Source organism: Neomonachus schauinslandi, chromosome 1 (genome assembly GCF_002201575.2).
Source record: "Neomonachus schauinslandi chromosome 1, ASM220157v2, whole genome shotgun sequence".
NCBI classification, from domain to species: Eukaryota; Metazoa; Chordata; class Mammalia; order Carnivora; family Phocidae; genus Neomonachus; species Neomonachus schauinslandi.
The window spans coordinates 181,215,033-181,236,749 of record NC_058403.1 but is presented as its reverse complement, the minus strand read 5'-3'; the positions used below and the strand labels follow the sequence as shown (position 1 = coordinate 181,236,749).

At 49.3% G+C, this 21,717-nt stretch overlaps 2 protein-coding genes across 4 annotated transcripts in view; one reads left to right on the top strand and one right to left on the bottom strand.

The window, feature by feature from the left end:
- SLC25A26 (solute carrier family 25 member 26) overlaps nucleotides 1–8,223 on the top strand; it is a 129,500-nt gene extending 121,277 nt beyond the window's left edge. Inside the window, exons 8-10 of one of the 2 annotated variants that reach the window (XM_021695033.2) lie at nucleotides 1,102–1,166; nucleotides 2,184–2,257; nucleotides 8,048–8,223. In XM_021695033.2, coding sequence (XP_021550708.1) covers nucleotides 1,102–1,166; nucleotides 2,184–2,257; nucleotides 8,048–8,075 — 167 coding nt within the window. In that variant the 3' untranslated portion in view covers nucleotides 8,076–8,223. Of the gene's footprint in view, nucleotides 1–1,101; nucleotides 1,167–2,183; nucleotides 2,258–6,324; nucleotides 6,750–8,047 lie in introns of those variants that run through there. The other variant, XM_021695032.1, reaches the window with a different exon arrangement.
- LRIG1 (leucine rich repeats and immunoglobulin like domains 1) overlaps nucleotides 7,419–21,717 on the bottom strand; it is a 111,371-nt gene continuing 97,072 nt past the window's right edge. For both annotated transcript variants that reach the window (XM_021695031.2, XM_044921238.1), the window contains 8 exons: nucleotides 21,318–21,481; nucleotides 13,692–14,012; nucleotides 12,263–12,544; nucleotides 11,376–11,795; nucleotides 10,876–11,001; nucleotides 10,126–10,272; nucleotides 9,227–9,511; nucleotides 7,419–9,122 (listed from right to left, as the gene is read on the bottom strand). In XM_021695031.2, the coding sequence (XP_021550706.1) occupies nucleotides 8,863–9,122; nucleotides 9,227–9,511; nucleotides 10,126–10,272; nucleotides 10,876–11,001; nucleotides 11,376–11,795; nucleotides 12,263–12,544; nucleotides 13,692–14,012; nucleotides 21,318–21,481 (2,005 nt within the window). In that variant the 3' untranslated portion in view covers nucleotides 7,419–8,862. The remainder of the gene's footprint in view (nucleotides 9,123–9,226; nucleotides 9,512–10,125; nucleotides 10,273–10,875; nucleotides 11,002–11,375; nucleotides 11,796–12,262; nucleotides 12,545–13,691; nucleotides 14,013–21,317; nucleotides 21,482–21,717) is intronic.

Below are 21,717 nucleotides of genomic sequence, written 5' to 3'. Positions count from 1 at the left end.
GTGTTCAGCCCCTATGAAACTGTGCAGCCTAGCTCATGGAAGCTGAGTCTTGAGAAAGCCCTTCTGGGTTTATTATTTCTATCTCCTTAGGGCCTCTTGGGGTTTAAAAAACTTATTTATATCACACTAAATAAAATATTGACACCACTGCGGTTTCTGTAAAAAAAAAAAAAAAAAAAAAAAAATCCTCCAATTCCCCTGTCTGTAGGTATGGATATTAAAATGTGTGGATTTTTTAGATTTTTTTTTTTTTAATTTGACAGCACAAGTAGGCAGAGGGAGAGGGGGAAGCAGGCTCTCTGCTGAGCAGGGAGACCCGATGTGGGGCTCGATCCCAGAACCCTGGGATCATGACCTGAGCCGAAGGCAGACGCTTAACTGACTAAGCCACCCAGGTGCCCCAATGTGTGGATTTTTTAAATATCAGTTTGGCAGTCATGGTATTCCGTGGAAGAGAAGGTGGGAAGGAAGCTGTGGGAAGATTGCCTGTTGAATCAGGATGCAGAGGGCGGCCTAGAAATGTAGTTATTTGGCCTGGCCTGTTACTTGAAGCCTGCAAATACAGAAAGCTTTATCCTTTTAACTCAAAGAATGTAGCCATTAATACCGAAAGTCCCTACAGCACTGTGCATATTTCTGTTGGCCCATTTTGTCTCAGACCAGAAAAAGTAGAAGCATTTTGGAGTCAGAGTAAAGCACAGTGGTCCGTGGAACGCATGGGCCTCTGAGAAGCACCAGGAGCAGCGAGCCTCTCATACTGACAGTGGGTGTCTGAACATAGACCACAACCACATACACACACAGGGTTGTTCTCCACAAAAGAGCAAGATGAATTATGGGGCCTTGTTTCCTTCCCCCCCCCCTTGAGTGTATAAAGCATTATCTTGTCATCTCTCTTATGTGCGCCTCACCATCACTACAAAAGCCACGGAGCATGCGGATTTTGCACGTGTGGCTCCTCTTGAATCAGTCCAGGGGACGTAATGATAAGGGGAGTGATCTCGGTAGAGTTAGGAGGAATGAGAAAATGAAAGTTGTAGCAGACTGTGTACTACAGTGAGCAGGACCTCCTTTATGTGTTGGGGACTTTTATATGCGCAGGTGGATTTGCAGCTGCAGTCACCACACCTCTGGATGTGGCGAAAACAAGAATCATGTTGGCAAAGGTAAGCGTCAAACAACGTCATGTAGACAGCAGACGCTTGTACGTGGTAGCCCTGGGGCTCGTCTGTATATCAAGGGAATCAAAGCAGTGTGACCCTGACTGTCGTGGCGGCCTGAGCGGCCTGCTGCACAGTGCCTCACATGGCCGCGGCTGAGTCCGCGGACACTGCCGCCATCATGGTGAGCAGGGCGTGCAGCACCTTACCTTCCCGAAGGCATCCTCGCCGGCGTTGTGTAAGCAGGCGGGGCTGCTGGGGGGCCTCGGCCATAATGCCACCTTCCGGGTAGCTCTGTTTTCATGGGCGGCAGACAGGAGGCTGAGAGTTGACTGGCTTGCTTCCTGCTGTGCGGCGGGTAAGCTAGAGGCTCTGAATTCAGACCGAGTTTGGCCTTAACTGGATGAATCAGGACAGTTGTCAAAATTAAGGACATTTTTCATTAAAAAGAAAAATTGTTACAAAAAAAGCTAGACCAAGATTTCATGGCATGCCCTGCGCATAACGTATCTGGGGCACAACTGTGGAAAAGAAAAGGTCCTACCCTTAGGGAAAAGTGGAACAGTGAGCGTGGGATTCTGTTATGTAGGTGGACAAGGCCAAACCCGAGAGAATTGGTCCTGTTTTAAATGGAACATCGTACTCTTTATTAAATGTGTTTATTAGCTACTCAGGTGAGTTCACAATTGGACCGTATAGACTGATTATTCCCCATTCTTCTCCGAGCAGTTACTATTGCTTTCGGTCTTTCTCCCATTAAACAGCAGTTGGCGAATTACCTAGGTGAGCTCTGCATCCAGTTTGATGATGCGAGAACCTAGGAAAGCAGCTTCCTGTCAGGGCTTACCTGTGGGTGGGAATGGAAGGGCTTCAGGTCTTGTGTGATCCAGGGGTCCTGATGCCCGACAAGCTCCCCACCCTGTTTCAGACTGTCCTAGAAGAGGGTGGTTGGGAGCCGTGCATCTGAGGATCATTTGGGGAATTTCATAAGATAATGGCTTTGTCTGTTGTCCTGTTGCACAGGCTGGTTCCAGCACCGCTAGTGGGAATGTGCTGTCCATGCTGCACGGGGTCTGGCGGACACAGGGGCTGTCAGGGTAAGCATAACAAGGAAGGTGAAACCGCCTTTCCGCCTCTTCACGGGCTCTTCTTCCTTTAGCCTGAATAGGATGAACCCCTTTCCTTTCTTCTGATCATCCTGGTTGGGTCTTTCTATTTACATTTGCACAAAACATATTTGACGTTGCCTGTGTGAGATGCTAGTGCACAGTCAAGTTGACGCAGTGTCTAGCCACGTGATCACCAGTCTTGTCTGTCTGGATGTTGGAGGACATCCGTGTGCCTGCTCCTCCCTCCCCCGCCCCTGGTTCCAGGTTGCAGCTCTGAGCAAACAGGATTGCAGTTATGGAATGCAGGAATGCAGGCGAGCGAGAGTGGCATTTAGAAGAAAGCACTGGTCACTGGGGAGACACTGTGATCAGTAACAGTTACTTCCACCGCACCTCGCTTGAAACCCGCTTCGTGCTGTGCTCAGTGTCCAGACTTCGAGCACTGTGTCCTAAAACGCTTCCTTTGCCAAATGTGCTTTCACGTTGCTTTTACCATCTGTGCCGTCGCCGTGTTGGGGTCTGTACGGGGACGTGACACGACAGTGTGCTCTTTGGAATGACCTACCAGGGATTCTCCTGAGAGCAGAGCCGCGGCCGCCTCCTGGAGGGCCAGGCGGCAGCGTCGTGGCGGGGTGTGGCTGCTGGGGACAGCGTCCGGCCAGTGCCACCTCCTCTTCCCAGTGCTGTGGGGATGATTCGATCATAGGGTCGTGTGCATTTGACAGGTCTTTCTTTCGGCCAGTTGGTAGTTGGGGAACATGAGGCGTATTGGTTAGGACGCAGGTGAGGTTTTTGCAGGAGAATGGCCCCATCCTCTCTTCAGAATATCCAGCCGGTAGTTTGAAAAGTAGGTCGTGTTGGGTGGTTTTATTGAATGGGCCAGCTCTGATGGACTGATGGCGGTTGATGATAGCCTTAAGGATTTGAGACAAGAAGCGGGTGTAACAGGAAGGGGTGCTTAAGCATGAGCAGGGGAGCGGCAGAGTGGGGGCGCATGTGCTGCCGTTGGCTACTTACGGCCAACACAGCATTAGTACGAATCGGGTTGCTCGTACCTTGGATGCACTGATTTTGACACGAATTTCACATTGATCAGTGAAATGGTGTGAGAGAAGAAAGAGGCCCTAAAGCCACTTCTAAGTAGCAGGTAGAAGATTCTCGGTGTTTCAGGTAGTTTGGGGCCACACAGAGATGTTGCGTGCAGCTTTTTTAGATCATAAAGTCAAAATGCTGAATTTCACGGCCCTCTTTGTTTCACTCTGGCTCATAAATTAGGTTTTATGGCAACTCCCGGTCAGACCTCCACTCCTGACTTAGCTCTGTGGGTTCGGTATGGGGCTGCAGTGCATCGGCCTTTCTTGAGACAGTGGCCAGATGTGGGTCCGGCAGGATGGGCAGAACCCTGGCCCCCAGGAGCTTGTGGAGAAGGAATTCCCGTGAGGAGATGATGGAACCCAGACCCTCCCTATCCCAGCTGTGCTGTGTGCTCGGGGTTACGTAACTGGGCAGCGCCAGAATTAGAGGCAGAGGACGGGCTCCGTAAACATGCCCAGGGCCCCTCTGTCCCCACACTAGCCCTGAAAAGGTCATTGGGAATTCTGCTTATCGTCTCGAGTCTGGGGCTCTCATGCGTATACACAGTGTGGTCCTTAGCAGGGTATTCCAAGCAGCCATGCTGGTCATTTAAGAAATGCTAGTTTTTACTAGCTTCCTACTAATAGGATAAAAGGCACCAAATAATTTGACAACAGAATTGTAACTCAAGGCAAACAAAACAAAAATCCACGCTGATGTGGGCCACCATTGTAAAACCGTTTCTGGGTGTCCCAGCCTGTCTCCTCTGTCTGGTTCCCCACACAGCCCCCGCTGGCCTTCCGCCACCTCGAAGCAGCCTTGCGTGTTTCTGAGTGTTCCCGTGGCCTCGCAGGTGCAGCTTCCCCACCCTGCAGGGAAGGGCGCTGGCCTCTCGGGGACAAGTGGGGACGCTGTGGTCTCCATGTTGGTTCTCACAGCGGAAGACCATGTTCTGGCACCTACTTGGAATATATGCTCTCAGGCCAACCGGTTTCTCCCAAATAAAAATACCACCCAGTCAGTCAGTCCAACAGCCAGAAAGCAGACGGGGAAGCCTGTTTGTCCTGCATTGCGCCTTCCTCCTTGTCCTGTTCCTTAACTGGCTTTTTGTGTTTCTTGACTGTGCCCTTCATGGAATGATCGCGGCCACCCCGCGCGTACCCCTGCCGTGCCCTGTGCACTACGTTCGTTTGTTCCCTCGTGATCCGTGGTCCCGAGAACACAGCCCCACTCTGCTCGAGTCTTTGCCTCCTCGTTCGTTGGGGCGCCCACTGTACAAATGACTCTGCTTTAAGGCTATAATTATGTTAATAGATTCAATTGTCATCTAGTGAAACCAGAAACCGCTTCCATCTGTCTCTTGCCAGGAGCAGCTGAGTTCATTAGCAGCAAAAGCTGAACCAAGACACGGGTTTCAGAAATAAGTCAGCTCGTGAGGGAGGGAGGCTTTCGTGGCAGAGGTGGTCTTCTGCTGACCTCCCTCCCAGCACCCTTCCCTGTGCAGGGAGGGCCAAGAGGAGGCATCTGTGTTTCAGGCCAGAAGGTCCCAGGGGCCTTGGTGAGTTGCTGTCCTCACCAACCACCTCATGCAAAAACTGCATGATGCTGAGCTGAACAACTTTTTCCTCGTATAGTTTTCATGGTTACTTCTAGACAAGAACAAGAGGTTCTCATCTTATCTGTAGTATTTTACTTAATGATTTAAATCCTTACTTCCCTAACTGAAGGGCCACCTAAGGCTAAGTCCGTTTTCCTCACAAGTGCTGAGTGTGATACTCAGAGGGGAGGCCAGGTGACCTGTCCTGGCAGGCATGCAGAAACTGGTGGTGGTGGGGGGGTGGTCTCATCTGTCCACTTCCTTGGCTCATCCCTATTTAGTTTATTGTGGATGTTTTTCCTCTTAGAGGTTATGTCTTTTTCACATAATATGACCATTTTCACTTTTTTCCCCTAGACCTGATCCAAAGCGTCCTCACTACTAGGCCCGCTAGTTCTGATTTTTACTGCTTTACAACAGTAATACTCTTGGTAAAAAGGCTCACTTATTCTAGAAAGACAGGTAGGGACTGTTGTCGTTGTGCCCTCCAGAGAAAGTTGAGGCCTTGGAATACATGCTCACATCCTTGCTGTGATCACACGTACAGCTTTGGGACTTTTGTCAGAACCCACTGTGCAGAATAGGTCTCGGTTCCTGTGGGCTGCCCCAGAGGGGGGCTCTCCGCAGGCGCTCTGGTACCTGCAGTGCCGTGAGGAACGTCTCTGAACACATACCTGTGTGCAGCCACAGGATGGTTTTTAAAGAGTGAACCTCCCAATTTGCATCCCCAGTAACGTTCTTTTACTTTGCCTTTGTTTCTTCCAAAGTTGCTCCTCTGACTGGCCTTGTGTGGTGTGTGGGGACTGAACCTTCGAGGAGGTGCTGTCCCCAGACCGTTGGCCTTTCTGGTCCTTCCTCAGAGGAGAAGACAAATAGGCAATGCATGGAGATTCACTTTCCTGTTCTGGCATCACATTTGTGGGCCTCTAAGGACAAAATGCAGCCGAGAACTCTCCACCACTCGGAGCCCACCTTCCCTTCCCAGGGTGGGCCACGGCGCGACCCAGGATTCAGGCTTTGGACTCCTTTACCAGAGTCCTCATCTCCCAAAGACAAAACCGGCCTGGAAGTTTTCAACAGAATTGTTGAGGGGACAGAGTTAGTCTTTCTTGACTAATTACTGGACTTAATTGTGAGGCTCACAAGTAAGCTGTTTGGTATTTAGCCACGTTAGCCAACAAACAGCTGGGCCCAGACTTCAACAAGTCTACTTGGGAATGTAATTTAGTGCCATTCTGGGAGCAAAACGCACACGCTCTAAGTGCTGTGTGGGGTTTAATGAGCATGGTGTGCTGAGTTGAGCAAGCTGTGGGTGTTGGAATTTAACCTTTTTTACACACCAATTTAAAAGAAATCTTTCCTCCTGCTTTTTTTCCCTCCCTAGATTATTTGCAGGTGTCTTCCCTCGAATGGCAGCCATCAGTCTGGGAGGTTTCATCTTTCTTGGTGCTTATGAGCAAACCCGCAGCTTGCTCTTGGAACTTGGCAGAGAGGGCCCCTGAATCGGGGATGGTGCCCCAGGCATGGCTCTCAAGAAAGGGGGCGCCAGGGGAGCAGCCGCACGGTCCCCCACACTGGCCTCGTGTGTGAAGATGGGGACCTTGAGAACAGTGTCTTCCCTGCTGTCGGATGGCTGGCATGCTCACGTGGAACTCTGGCCACAGCGGTACTCCCAACCCTTTCTCAGGCCCCTGAATAAAGCCGTGAGGTGATGCTGAGTCCAGGCTGCTTAGAGCCTTCATTTGATCTGCACCTGATCTCGCATTTCCTGACCGCGGAAGGCAGAGACGCTTCTAATTCCGATGGGGAGGCTGGACCGGGAGCAGGAAGGAAGGAGACTCCGAGGGAAGGTGGGGCCCGTGGCTGGGTGTCTCCCTGTGGTGGTGCTTAGGGCCGTCTTCTGGGCAGCCAGGCTGCTACTCTTAATTTCCCTCAGATTTCCCCTAAAAACACGATTGTAGTATTTTGGAGAGAAGCATCCAGCCCCCCACGTGGTATGTGCGAGAAAGCAAGCAGCTGCAGCCCAGGGCCTAGGTGGGCCTGGCTGGCTCCGGGTCAGGAGGGCATGGCGGGCCCACTGGGGGCCTGAGCCCCACTCCACGCTTCTCCACGTGGGACCCAAAGGAGGGGCCTGGGCCGGCCGGGAGACCAAGCACGGCGTCTTCGTGCCTAGTCGGGAAGGTATGCTGCGCAGACCTGGAAATGAGCCGGGATAAAATGGGGAGGTCACCATTTCAGAGCTTGACTAATAAGCTCCAGGTGTTTGTTAGAAGAATTCAGAGAGAAATCTTAGGAATCTAGGGGTGGTGTATCTTCCCCGGAGCAAAGACGTGTATGATTCTGCTTTGCCGAGAAGAAATTTTCCTCTTTTTGGGAAAACCTAGATCATTAAAGGCAGAATAACTGCATTTGTAAGGGAGTTTCTGGAAGGGAAGGGGGTGAAATGGTGGGTAGAAGAATGCCCCCAGGCACACCATCAACATTTATAAATGAACCTTTATTAAAGACACTTCAACGCTGTTAGACACTTCAATATTTTACATGTTTTTCAATGTACATTGTACCAAAATTTCTATAAATAAATAACTACATAAAAGTAATACTTCCTCTTTCACATTGCCTCTCAGAAGCAGCAAATTCACATATTTTGTGGAAGTAACAATCAGTTGACTGTTGAGAACACAATTCTAAATGTGCTTACCTTTTAGAACAGTGATAACCCCGGACAGTAAAATTATTTTAACAACTATTTTGTCAGTCTCTACCTTCAGCTTTTTGGCTAAAGGAACTTACTTTACTTACTTTCTGAGATTTTTTTAAGGACCTTGTTTCAATGTAATTTTTCCTGAAATACACATTGGCACTCACAAGATGGTTAGCTACAGGTCTTGAAAGTGCAAATATACCCAGGTCGGGGGCTTCGACTCGTTACGGTCCCAGCCCGGGTCTGTCTGTGTGAGGGAAGGACGTGGACAGACGTGCTCCGGATCCTCAGTAGAGAGAAGCTAGCCCTGAAAAGTAAGGACTCGACCCTTTCTCTCCCCCCTGATCAATGTCACGTGAATTATATTGGCAGAACTAAAACATCACTGTTGAAAAATCCACAGGTACCAACACCAGCAGCCTCTACCGTAATAAAATAAGCCTCAAAGGACAATCGAGTGATACTGATGACCACCACGTTTGCTTTTCTCAGAGAAGGAAGGAAGGCGGTGCTTCACTGTTTGGAACAAAGGCTTGCAGTGGATCAACAAGCCCCCTTCTGCTTGGCAAGGAACTTAAACTTACAAGAGCAAGTCCTGTGGGGCAGAGGTATGGGGCGACTCGGGCATCTTGGGACACTGCGGGGAGGCGAGCTGCTGGAGCGTTACTGACGGGAAGTGGATTCCAATGCACATGAAGGCCCGGAGTGGGCCGCGTCCCAGGGTGTTGTCCTGGGAAGTGCAAGGCAAACCCCAGGCCTGCCCCCACCCCCCGCCCCCCGCCCTCCAGAAACTCCTGGGAGCAAATGTGGTTTTTAGCCTCTACAAATTCCATCCATGCATTAAGGCACCAGAACTCTTCCCCACCCCACTTCCAAAATTAAACAGCAACCTGATATGAAAAATAATATTGTCAAAACTGTACTTTTTTTCTGTTAACCATGCACTACAGATTAAAATAGCCTCTGCAAAAGATATATAATATATAGGAAATCTCTGAAAACTCTTATGTACAAGGGTATCAAATACTTTTCTGCTTTTGTACACAATAGCCTCTTGCAGTTCTGCGCTTCAGCTGCAAGTCCTTTAAACCACGGACACTCCACATGGGAGTTTAAAAACTCTGTACACGTCAGTGACGCTTGAACTCAAGCTTCCTTACAGCCTCTCCTACCTCTCTTTCCTGTAGAGACGGGCACAAGAGCTGAGGTAGACGAAGCCTAGATTTTCGGTGCGAAGAGCAGGGGCACGCCCCGCTTCCCGGGGGGCTGTCCTGTCAGCGCTGGGGACTCGGGGCTGGAGTCACACGCCTGGGGGAGGTGTCCGTTGGAAAGAAGCAAGTGCTGGCCTTCACTGGGGCCCTCGGGAAAGCCCGTGGCGGCTTCGGTGAGCTCAGGACTGCTTGGAGTTAATGTCGAGGGAGGCTGGAGGTCTCTGGAGTCTGGCTCACACAGCCTTGCTAAAGTCCACGAAGAGGCCCCTGTGCGAAGGGAGAGGGCGCGTCAGAGCCCACAGGCTGGCTGCTTACCTGGCCCCCCTCCCCCCTGCCGGTGCCGCCCTGGGAGACCGTGAACGTCTGCCTACCTGTCCCATCTGCAGGTGCCAGTGGCTTTTTCTTCAAGGATGTCCGCATTCTGTCGTGGTTACTGGGGTAGAGGGACCCCCTGCAGTCGGTGCGGGACCCGTCAGCAATCCCAGGGGTCAGATGAGGCAGAGAGTGTTCTCGGGCCATCTGACTGGGCTCCTGGCTGCTTAGTGTCCCTGGCTGTGTACTGTCTCTGGGCACAGGCGGAGGATAGACAGCTTGTTCCTTGCAGTAACCGTCCGTGTCCGTGTTGCAGTCCCCACACGCCCCCGGGCCACCATGTTCTGCGAGAGCGAGCCAAGACGGATTAGAGCCACGGCCACCGAGGTCTGCATCCCCACCCAGAACAGGGAGCTGCAGTCCCTGGCTAAGAGGCCTGAGCCCTGCTTAGACCAACTCTTTCAAACCTCCCCTCTCCCCAGGTGTGGTCCCAGAAGGAGGACTGGGCAAATACCAAGCCATTAAGGAAGAATGGGCACTCCATGTTTCAATGGTTCAGATGAACTGCTTCATGAGAGAAGATGATCCTACTGTTTTGATCACAGAAAAAGAAAATCCCACTGCATGACATACCATGTTGTCAGGAATCTTCCGAATAATTAGAAATATAGCCTCAAAAATAGGCCTGGTGAAAAGGTACTTTAAGTAAAGCGCAAGGCCCAACCTGAAGTGCTTATAAATCTGGAAAGTTCAAGCCCAGGCTCACCACACCACAGATTTATGTGAGACTTGCTACTTCAGAATTACGAGAGCCAGGCCACAGTGTCCTGTTTCTACACCGAATACCAAATTCTGAGATCCTCATAGACCCATAATGCATCTCTCACATTTATTTAATGAACAGGTCTGTTTGAATTTTGATTTCAAGAATGGAAAACTTTGGAAGAGCATCTCTTACCCATCTTCTGCGGCCCAGACCTCCGCCGGGCTTTCTCCATCACGTTCCAGGGCTCCCTGTTACAGCCGACGCAGAGCTTGGGCTGCCTGCACGTAGAGCCATGAGCGTCCACTTCTGAGAAGAGGCTGGTGTCCGGTGGACAAACACCTGCAGTAAAATGATGGGCTTAGCTTGTTAGGGTGAGCTTGATGAGAACAAGTGGCGCTTACTAGAACAGTCCCTTTTACACTGTTCTTTACAAGCGGTAGGTGCCTGCTGACCAGCAAGAAGCATTTGTAACAAGCTGCCCCACAGGCAGGCCTTTCAGTGTCCGGGGCCAAGCCGGTGAGCGGTCCGTGTGAAGACGGACTTGCCCTCTGTAAGCACTCGGTCTCCCCTAGAGGTAGCTCACCCTGGGAGAGCTTTCTAGTAGCAGAGATTGGACCACAGAGCAGACCTGGGCCCATGCCCTACTCAACAAATGGATTGGTTTCAGGGTCTGTAATGGCCTTTGCAGCTTCTTCAATCCTACCTTATCCTGACCAGGAGATGCTGAGCCCAATATAGCAACTTCCTGGGGGTTGGATTTTTAAAACCTTGCAGAACATGCATAGGATAGGGCCCCCCCGCAAAAAAACAAAAAACCCCAACAGAAGGCTTGAGTCCGCCAGCCTTCGAGGTCAGATGCGCTCAGCATTAAAGCTGTGCACCTGCCCTGGGGAGGGGCAGAGGCTCGTGAGGACAGGGTCACAGCAGGCTTTGAGGCCTTACCATTGATCTCGATGTGTCCATTGGCCTGAGGGCCACCCTCTGTCCTGATCACAGTTTCCTGCCGGTCAGAAAGAGTCCCCTGAGATGAGAGGTAGCTTGGAACATCCGGTGGCACAATGGTTTCATCTGCAAGGAGACAGGACAGTCAGATACCAGGTGTCCCCCATCCTTCGTGGGGATTAGCCGTGAAAACACGGGCTCCCTATCTGGCCCGGACGTGAGGCTTTGCCGACAGCAGCCGCCCAGGCTGTGCAGAGATGGTCTGGAGGGCCCGGCTTAGCTGCACTTTCCACTTGGGTGTAAAAAATACAGCAGCTGGAGCTCTGAGCCCATGAGAGAGCGAGCGGGGATGGCGAGGGAGCCAGAACCAGCAGAAGCACAATACGGGCGGTCACTGCAGCAATGAGCGGCCGGCGCAGCCCCGCGCCCTGCCTCCTCCCCACACAGCACCGTGCTTCCCTCCTGCCCTGGGGGCCTGAGCTCAGCCAGCAGAGGCTGACCTGTGTTGGTGACACTGTACTCCTCGCTCTTCTTCCGGGTCTGGTAGATGATGCACACCCAGACCAGGGACGTCAGGACAATGCTGCACACCACGGCGATGGTGAAGATGCCCACGGTGGTGCCGTCCTTCCTGCAGCCGGGGGCGGGCCGGATGCTCAACTGGCTGTGTGCGCGCTCCGTGCCCAGGGTGTTGGAGATCTCGCACGTGTACTGGCCCGCGTCCTCCACCACCACGTTCTGGACGATGAGCAACTGGTTGCCAGGCGTGAAGTGGTGCCGCTCGGTGAGGCTCAGAGGGCGGCCCCCCTTTAACCAGGTGATGCGGGGCGTTGGGTTCCCGGTCGCTTTGCACTGGAGTGCCACCGTTTCTCCCATGGACACCACACGGTCTTCTAGGGGCGCCACCAAGGATGGGGTTTCTGCAAGAAGTCAGAGGAGACCGGACGGTTATTCTGGGGGCCTGCCCTGCCTTCTGGACAGATCCTGTAGCAGAGTGGCGAGCTTTCCAGAAGACCTCACACGATGACTACATCACGACCATTCTGGGGGGTGGCTGTGACCGGAAGGAAGAACTACTGAGCCAAAGAGAAGCCCCCTCTCTCCCCCACCTGTCCTGTGCCGGGCTTGTGTGTCTCTTCTTCAGCAGAACACAGCCCTCCAGCCCGAGGGCAGTCTGAGAATGTTCCATAGCAAAGCCTTATGAAAACCACTCCCTTAATTAACTTCAAAACAAAACCACTTGTCGAGCTGCTTTCTAACATTTTCTGCAAAGTTTTAAACAGAGAAGCAGCCTGGCACGCTCAGTCACAGCCCGCCGCCCAGAGGGGTGGCGCCCCTGCCCCCTCGGCACACGCGCGGACTATACTCAGTGTGCGAGCGCTCGGACCAAAGACCGTCAGGGTGGCGTTCGCGGAAACGGTGCCGGCCGAGTTCTGGGCAGTGCAGCTGTACACCCCCATGTCCTCGATCTTGACGTTCGTGATGAAAAACACGTCGTCATCGGGCATGACGTGCATGCGTCGCTCACGAGCAGCGGGGAAGTCCGTGCCTCCGTCCTTCTGCCAAGCGATCTGGGGGTTAGGATGGCCGGTGGCAGCACACTCGAGGCGGGCCGTGGTGCCGGTCCGGATGGCAATGTCGTGGGGGATTTTGGTGAAGGACGGCAACACTGCAAATACAAACAGTGTCAGGCTCACAGGAAGGAAGAGCTAGATGTAAAGGCCGGGACAGTCCTCTGGTGAAGAGCCCCCCGCTCGGCGGGTGGCTGTCCCCTCCCCACCCTCTTTGCCAGCATCTGAGAGAGCAGTCGGCTCCCCCAAACTGCCAGCCTCCCACTCCCGTGGCTCGCTCTCATCACCCCGAGGCTGGCTAGCACCCCCTCACGTGCAAACCATTTATGAGGCAGTTCCCCTAAGGGCACAGCCCGTAAATACTGGGGTCTGACACTTGCCTGTCTCCATTAACCACCAGAACAGCCCGGAGACAAAGGGATCTGCTCGGACAGGACATAATGATGGGGAAGGAGGACATGCCTTCGCCCTAGGCAGAGTTCCCTGTTGCGGAACCCCGTGGCGGAGAGGCGGTTCGGGGCCCCCTCACTGCGCACTGGCCAGCTGTAGGCAGCCGGCTAGCTTTTTTCTGCCCCTACTCCCTGGCCCAGTGGCAAGCACATGCCAAGGCACCACTGCAGTTCCCGTCGGGGTTACTTCAGTGGCAAGTCTAACAGTTCACGGAGCTTTTGATACAAAGGCCTCCTTCAGAATGAGCCAACAGGCAAAGTGGGGTAAAAGAATGTGTTTTCCTGTGGTCTTTCAGGGCTCCGAGACACGGTGGTTCCAGCACTTATTACCTGGAGGCTTAATAACCAGGTTAGGGTGCTGGGGTGCTTAACTCCTCTGGCTGTTGGCTTCCCTTATTCTGCCCTAAATTCACTGTGACAACTAGCAGCCCTGAGAATAGCCACCTTGAGAGGCTCTAAAGCTCAGAGGGCAGGAGCTTCCCCACAATCAGGGTATGCTCGGAATCTGGACACCGGACAGCGTGGTTTGTGGAGAATAATAAATGGATAAAAAGCACAAGGCTTGGGCCCATCATTTCATTTAACGTTTAAAAAAAAAAAAGTCACTGGAAACAGGAAAATCACCGAGAATAACCCTTCAATCTACAGAACTTGCTCTGGGGCCCCTGGGCAACTAGGGACACAGTAATGTCCCAAAGAGGCTCAGTGTCTCTGGTCTGCAGCCTTCCTGCACAGGCACAGAGAACCACGTGTGGCTTTGGGGGATCGCACACCAGAGTAAACCGCACTGCCTCACCGTTCACAACGAGCCTGGCCTTGTGCGAGTAGGTGGAGCCGAAGTGGTTGGTGATGACACACTGATAGCGGCCCTCATGTCCGAACGTGACGTGGCGCAGGTGCAGGATGGTGGTGTACTCCATCACCTTCCCGTCCTGGGCGCGGACGTGGGCGAAGTTCTCCATGTCGGCGTTGGCCAGGGCCTCGTTGTCCTTCTTCCAGGCAAACGTCATGGGGGAGCTGCTGCTGCTGGCAGCGGAGCATGTGAACCGGATGTCCTTGCCCACGATGGCCACGGTGGGCTCTGGCTGGGTGATAATCTGTGGCTTTGGTAGGTCATCTGTGGAGAGGAGAGCCAAGCTGAAGAGTCTTCCACCCGGGCTCTCCGGCCACACCGGGGCTGCACCTTTCAGGGCCTCTGCTCGCCCTCAGCCCCACCAGACCCTATAAGCGCCTCCCACCGTGGATATCTGGCCTTACCCGACTGGAGACCCCGGAGCGGTGATCACCTGTGGGACCACACTCCTTGACGACAAGCCCATCCACCAGTACTCGTGTGCCAAGGCATACATCTCAGGAGTCTCCATGAGACCACCACGGTGCACTTCACTTGCTCACCTCAACACAAAGCGCACTAACACAGAGTCCGGAACTGTCCGTCGTGACTGCACAGACCTTACCCACCAACTTCACTCCAAGAGGGGAGTGAGGAGCACTTCCAGAATGCGAGACAGATACCTCCAAAAATCTGCACCTCCGTTAAAGCCACAGTAACACTAGCGAAAATGGCTCTCATCAACCTTTTCAGAATTCTGGAAAGCTGTACCAAGCAAAGGCTGTAACAACGCATGGAGGGTTGACTCAAGAAAACGCCTGAATCTCAGGAAAGAAAATGAGCTTCGTGGCATTTAACTTGGCTTAATTAAGTCCCATCCCTCTCTGCCTTGCTTTGTGGTAGCCTGAAAACCCAGCAGCCAAGTGACCACTGGCGGGGGGGGGGGGGGGGGCAGAATGGCTGTGGAGCCCCCACAAAAGCCCCATCCTCTGGCATTATTTGAGCTGATGCAGTTGGCTCGGTCAGGGAGCCCTGGCCCTAGGACATGGGACAAAAACAAGCGGCAGCCAGCAGTGAGGCAGTATCCGCTGGAGCCAACAGGAGGCTGGCCCAGAAACCAGAAAGGAAGAGAAAGCGGTGAATGGAAAGGTCCAACATGTTCCTGAGGATCTAGAAGGCCACGTGCACGTGCAGGGCTCTATGCATGCCCGAGAAAGCCCTGAGAGGAACCTCATTTCTCACCTGTGATTACGGATCGGTGCCAACAGGAAGTGGCCGCATACCCTCAGACAACAGAGATGCTGGGCAGAGGATGGGAGACGTTCTGAGGTGACTGAAGGGTTCTCTGTCCAGCCATTAGCTAACCAGGGAGGCACTTCAACCGCTGCGTAGAACAGACTACAGTATTTGTCCAGGAAAGTCACTCAACAAATTGTAATAATACATAGAACAACAACAAACCAGGAACAAGACGGAGGGAGAATCTGATCTCTGGACTTGCCACATTATTGTAAAGGCTCAGTTTCCAATAAAAAACTACAAAACATGCAAAGAAACAGGAAAAAAAATCAGTCAATGGAAACTGTTTTTGAGGAAGCCCAGCTTTTGACTTAAAACTTTAAATTGGCTTTATAAAATATATTCAAAGAACTAAAGAAAATCATGTCAAAGAAAATTAAAAGAAAAGTATCTGAATACTTTCCACCAAACAAAGAATGCCAATAAAGAACTAGTAATTGTAGAAGTAAACCAAATGTAAATGTGGGAGTTTAAAAGTATAATAACGGAAATAAAGAATTCACTAGAGGGGCTCAGTAGCCCCACTGAGCAGACAGAAGAGCTGGTGAAATTGAGACTATCCAATCCAAGACACAAAAAGCCAGGAAGGCTAAGGAACAGTCCCAGAGACCTGTGGGACAGCCTCAATAATAACAACATAGAAATAATGGGAGTCCAAGAAGGAGAAGAAAGAAAAAGAAACAGTATTTGTAGAAATATTAGCCCCAAAGCTCCCAAATTTGATGAAAAATAGGCACCTACCCATCCATGAAGTTCAACAAATCCAAAAAGGATAAACTCAAAAATCCCCACCTAGAAACTTAATAGTCAAACTGTCAGAAGCCAAAGACAAAGAATCTTGAAAGGAACAGGAGAGCTGCAACCCATCACATAGAAGGGATCCTCAGTGGCATGAACAGCTGATTTCTCATCGGAAACCATGGAGGTGAATAGGCAGACACATTCAAAGCACTGAAAGAGTGTCAGCTGTGAATTCTGTATCCAGCAAAACCATCCTTCAAAGGTGAAGGAGAAATTAAATCACTCTCAGATATAAAAACAGAAAACCTGACAGAATTCACTGCTACCAGACCCGCCCTACAAGAAATACTAAAGGGAATCCTTCAGGCTGAAATGAAAGGACACAATAGTAACTCAAATCCACACAAAGAAATAAAAAATATCATTAAAATAACTACATATGTAAGTATGCGAGTACATATTTTTGTTTATAACACTCTTCTGTCTGATTTAAAAGGCAACTACATAGAGCAATAATCACAAAACTGTTGATAAGCTTATGATAAATAAAGATGTAATTTATTGGACAACAGTACGGAGGAGCTCCACAAATGGAGCTTAGTAGGAGCAAAATTTTGCATACTACTGAAGTTAATTCCATTATTAATCTGAACTAGATTGTTTTAAGATGTTAATTATAATCCCCACATTAATCATTAAGAAAATAACAAAAAATAGTAAAATAAATAAGGGAATTAAAGTGGTATATTAGAAGACATATAATACAAAACCAGTCAGTAATGAAGAAACACAGGAACAAATAACATAAAACACATAGGAAACAAATAGCAAGCAGCAAATTCTATCTTACCAGTAATTACATTAAACAAATCAATTAAACCCTCTAGTCAAAATGCAAGATTACCAAAATGGATAAAAATGGATAAAAACCTATGCTTTCTTGTTGTAAGAGATACATTTTGGATTCAAAGTCACAAATAGGAAAACAGTTGCCAAAAGAGAGTTACTGTGTCTATACTAATACCAGATAAAATAAACTTTAGGACAGAAATGGTTACTAGGGAGAAAGAGTAACTTTTTATAAATGTAAAACAATCCATCCCCAAGACCTAAACATCAAACATATATGCACCTAACAGAGCTCCACAAAACAAGAAGCAGAAACTGACAAAACTGAAGAAAGAAATGGACAGTGCAACAACAGTTTGTAGAACTCAATACTTCACGTCCAATGATCGGATAAAAACCATTAGAAGATCAATAAGGCAACAGGAAACTTGAATGACACTATAAACCAAATAGACCTATTAGATATCTACAGAACATTCCACCCTACAACAGCAGAATAAACATTTTTCAAGCACATGTGGAATATTCTCCAACAGATACTGTATGTTAGATTAAAAAACAAATCTCAATAAATTTAAAAAAAGAAATCATACAGAGTGTCTTTACTGACAGTGGAATGAAGCCAGAAATCAGTATCAGAAGGAATACTGGGAATCTAATCTGCAGAAACTACACTGCTCTTCTGTAAGTCAAAGAAGAGATCGAAGTCAAAGAAGAAATCATAAGAAAAATTAGAAAATACTTTGAGATGAATGAAAATGAAAACACAAATACCAAAACTTAAGTGCAGCCTAAAACGGTGCTTCTAAGAGATTCAGAGCTGTAAATGCCTACATTAAGGAAGATCTCAAATTAATAACCTCATCTTATTCTTTAAGAAATCAGAAAAACAAGCTATACCCAAACCAAGAAGAAGGAAATAATGACTAGAGCAGAAATAAAAGAGAAAAATAGAGGGGGGAGAAAAAAAAAAAATCAATGAAAACAAATGTTACTTCTTTGAAAATACTAACAAAATTGAAGAATCTGTAGACTCATAGAGTGGGGAGGTGGGGAGAAGATTTCAAACACTAAAATTAGGAAAAAAAGAGGGTACATTACTACTATAACCTTACAGCAATGAATGGGAATACTATGAATCATTTGTATGCCAACAAATGAGATAACCTCATATATGCACAGATTCTGAAAAAGACAAATTACCAACACTGACTCAAGAAGAAATAAAATCTGAAAAGATGGTAACACATAGAGAAACAGAATAAATAATTTTAAAACGTCCCACAAAGAAAAGGCCAGACCCAAAGGACTACTCTGGTAAATTTTACTCAAAATTAAAGAATAATTACCACTAATCCTTCACATATTCTTCCAAAAAGATAGGTGAGGAGTAAACATTTCCTACCTCCACTGTATGAGTCAAGTATTCCCAGATAACAAAATTAGACAAAAACTAAACTACAGACCTTTATGAGTACAGATGCAAAAATCTTCAACAAATACACTGGTAAACCAAATCCCACAAAAAGGATTATACACCATGATCAAGTTAGATTTATCCCAGGAATGCAAGGTTGGTTTAATATCCAAAAATCAGTGTAATACACCATATCAGTAAAGGAAAAAATCCCATGTGATCACCTCAACAGATGTGGCAAAAAACATTTGACAAAATCCAACACCCTTTCATGATAAAAATACTCAAAAAATTAGAAATAGAAGGGCATTCCTCAACCAGATAAAGGTCATCTATGAAAAACCCACAACATCGTATCTAATGGTGAAAGACTGAATGCTTTCCCCCGAGCCCGGAAAGACGAGGACGTCTGCCCTCACCACTTCTACTCAACACTGCACTGGAGGCTCTACCCAGGGCAATCAGGCAAGAAAAAAATAAAAGCTATCAAGATTGGAAAGGAAGTAAAACTCCTGATTTCGGCTCAGGTCATGGTCTCAGGGTCATGAGATTGAGCCCTGTGTAGGGCTCCATGCTGGGTGTGGAGCCTGCTTAAGATTCTCTCTCTCCCTCTGCCTCTGCCCCTCCCCACCCAGGACTCTGGGCTTGCTCTCTCTCTCTCAAAAAAAAAAAAAGTACGGATACATACTAAACAATTATGCTGTTAAAAAAGCTAGTCACAAAAGACCATATATTGTAGGATTCCATTTATACGAAAGATCCAGAACAGATAAATCATAGAGATACAATGTAGAGTCGTGGCTGTCAGGGCCTGGGGACAGGGGAGGATAGGGTGTGACTGCTGTGAACACAGAGTTTCTTTTACGGGTGATGAAAATGTTCTACAAGTAGATGGTAGTGAGGGTTATACAGCTTTTCCTTATGATTGTTACAGTATCATGATACAACCATCTTCACAGTAAATATAAAAACATTCTCTCATGGCCTCAAAAAGAAACTCCCTACCTTTTAACTATCATCCCTTCTCCCTCCACCCTAAGCCACCAGTAATTACCAACCTCTCTACCACCCCGGGAGCAGTCCCTAAATGGGGACCTATTCTGGACATGACATTCACTCCTTCTGGACTTGTCATGTGGATGGAATCATAGAGGGTACAGTCTTTTGTGACCAGCTTCCTTCACTTCAAATATTTCAAGGTTCATCTATTGTATGAAGGATTCCTTTTTATGGCCTAATAATATACTCCAATGCATAGCTGTACCGTATTTTATCCATTCATCCAGTGATGAGCATTTGGATTATTTCCACTCTTAGGCTATTATGAACAACGCTGCCATGAGCATTTGTGTCCAGGTTTTATGTAGATATATTTTTGTTTCTCCTGGATACACAGCTAGAAGCGGGTTATCCTAGGTTTAATTGTCATACACTTCCAAACTGTGTTCCAAAGGGGCTGCGCCATTTTACATTCCCACCTGCAGCGAAGAGGGTTCAGACTGCCCCCCGAACCCCCATCCTCACCAACACTTGCTATCTGACTTTTTGATGCTGGCAATGCTCATGGGTGTGAAGTGGTTATTTTTCCATTTTATAAAGGCGGGGGAAGATTCCCACACAGCTTAAAACTCTGATCTCCGGCCAGTTGTTTTCCATGATTCCCATTCATAGCTGGTGACTGTTTCGGGGGCGAGCCTGAGCTACAGTGTGGAGTGAACGGCTGCTGCAGCCCAGAACACACCAGGGCCACAGGCCGGAGGCTGGGCACAGCCAGGCCCACATCCCACCCTGGCTCATCCAGAGGGGAAGATGATGCCCTGGGACAGGAAAAGGGAGGAAGGTGCAGAAAGCTCCATTTCAGGAAGGCTGATTAACAGTTGAATATTCATGGCCCAGCTCCCTGGTGAACGGTGGATCACACAATCACTTTGTCCTAGGGAATGGGAGCTAGGTGCAGTTTCATGTTCTGCACAAAGGTGCCCATAGACTGATCAGTAAGGAAAGCCCAGGGGCGACTGGGTGGCTCAGTGAGTTAAGCATCTGCCTTTGGCTTGGGTCATGATCCCAGGGTCCTGGGATCGAGCCCCACGTCAGGCTTCCTGCTCAGGGGGAAGTCTGCTTCTCCTTCTCCCTCTGCCCCTCCCCCCCATCTCGTGCTTGCTCTCTCTCGCTCTCAAAATTAAAAAAAATAATAATAAAGTAACTTTTAAAAAAGTAAGGAACGCTCATTCTGGAGGGCTATACCACATTGGGTGTTCTTAGGGCTGCTTGCTGGACTGGATCAGCACGAAGAAGAGCAAGCCTACTTTCGGAAGCGGTGGTGGACGAGGGCCTGGAATATAGGGGGCACCTGTATTTGGACTTCAGCAGGCACACTGGCTACTGCTCTGTCCAAGAAGTAGGGGGGAGAAGTGGACCGCAGGGGTCCCCACACTCCTAGGGCAGCTCCTGGTTAGGACCATCACACCCAAGGCATGGGGCAGACTGGGGAGGACAAAAGGCAGGAGGGACTCACACCTGCTCCGGAGCTCCTGTCATGCCTGGGAATCCCACCCTCACTCCTGCTTAGAGACCAGGAGCCACTCAGAAGTCCTCTCATTCTCTGACCACATCTTACTGAGCACGAGGCAGCGCATTTCTGCTTGAGCGTGGTGCACAGTCTCCAGCTGGTCAGCATCACTATGCTCTGCACAACCAAACGTGGGATTCCGACCACTCAGTCAAAAAGATGGCGAGACCCGTGCTCCAACAATCAGAAGGAAGAAAGAGTGTAAAGCTACAAGTGCAGATTTCAGTGGTTTGGAGAAACAGCCAGAGTGCAAGTCAACAACAAGGAAGTATTTTTACTACAGTAACTGTTCTCCTGAGACTTGTTCTTCCTGTGTTTAACCTTTCATTCTTGGGGCTGGAGAGAAACACACATTAAAACCCCAGCCTCCTACACTGAGTAAATTCACAGCTAAACTTGGGCACTGGAGCCGTCTTGAGACAACACAACTTTCTTCCAATAACTGATTATTCTGATTTGTAACTAAACCAACGTGGGCTCTCTTTTGATTAAATGCACGTCCTCCAAGAACCACAGAATGAGGTGTCTCTACAGTAAATACTATGCGTGGTTTCAGTGGGAAATCAACTGCATCCACTGGCTGGTAAGCAGGAATTGGGGTTTACTCTGATCACGGGAGTCACTCCCATCAGGAGGGGTTCCTCCTGGCCTCCTGGCCCTTCGTGAAAAAACAAACAAACAAAAAAAACCCAAACAATCACAAAGACAGTCTTACCGCACACAAAACTCTCGGGTGGCACAGAGAAGATGCTCCGGCCCTTTAGCGCTTCTGGGTGGGCGCAGGTGGCCGTCACCGAGGCCTGCAGCGTCCTGCCCACTAACCACGTGGGCAGCCACTTGAGCTGGCAGTCACACAGGAAGCTATCACTGCTGATGTGGCTGGAAGAGAAACAAAAGGGACGTCAGAGGTGTGCCCTCAAGAAAGGGATATTCCCTGGGTACCCAGATTCCTTCCCTCCGTCACCTCTGGTCAGCTGTTGTTAACAGTCTAGAAAGGGAAAAGATTTTTCTCAGGTGCTCTCCAATAACCTGGAGCAGGACGTATCATCTGTCTGGAGATTTTCATAAAATGCAGCTCTGGCTCAGGACGTTAGGGGTGGAAGCCAGGATGTGGC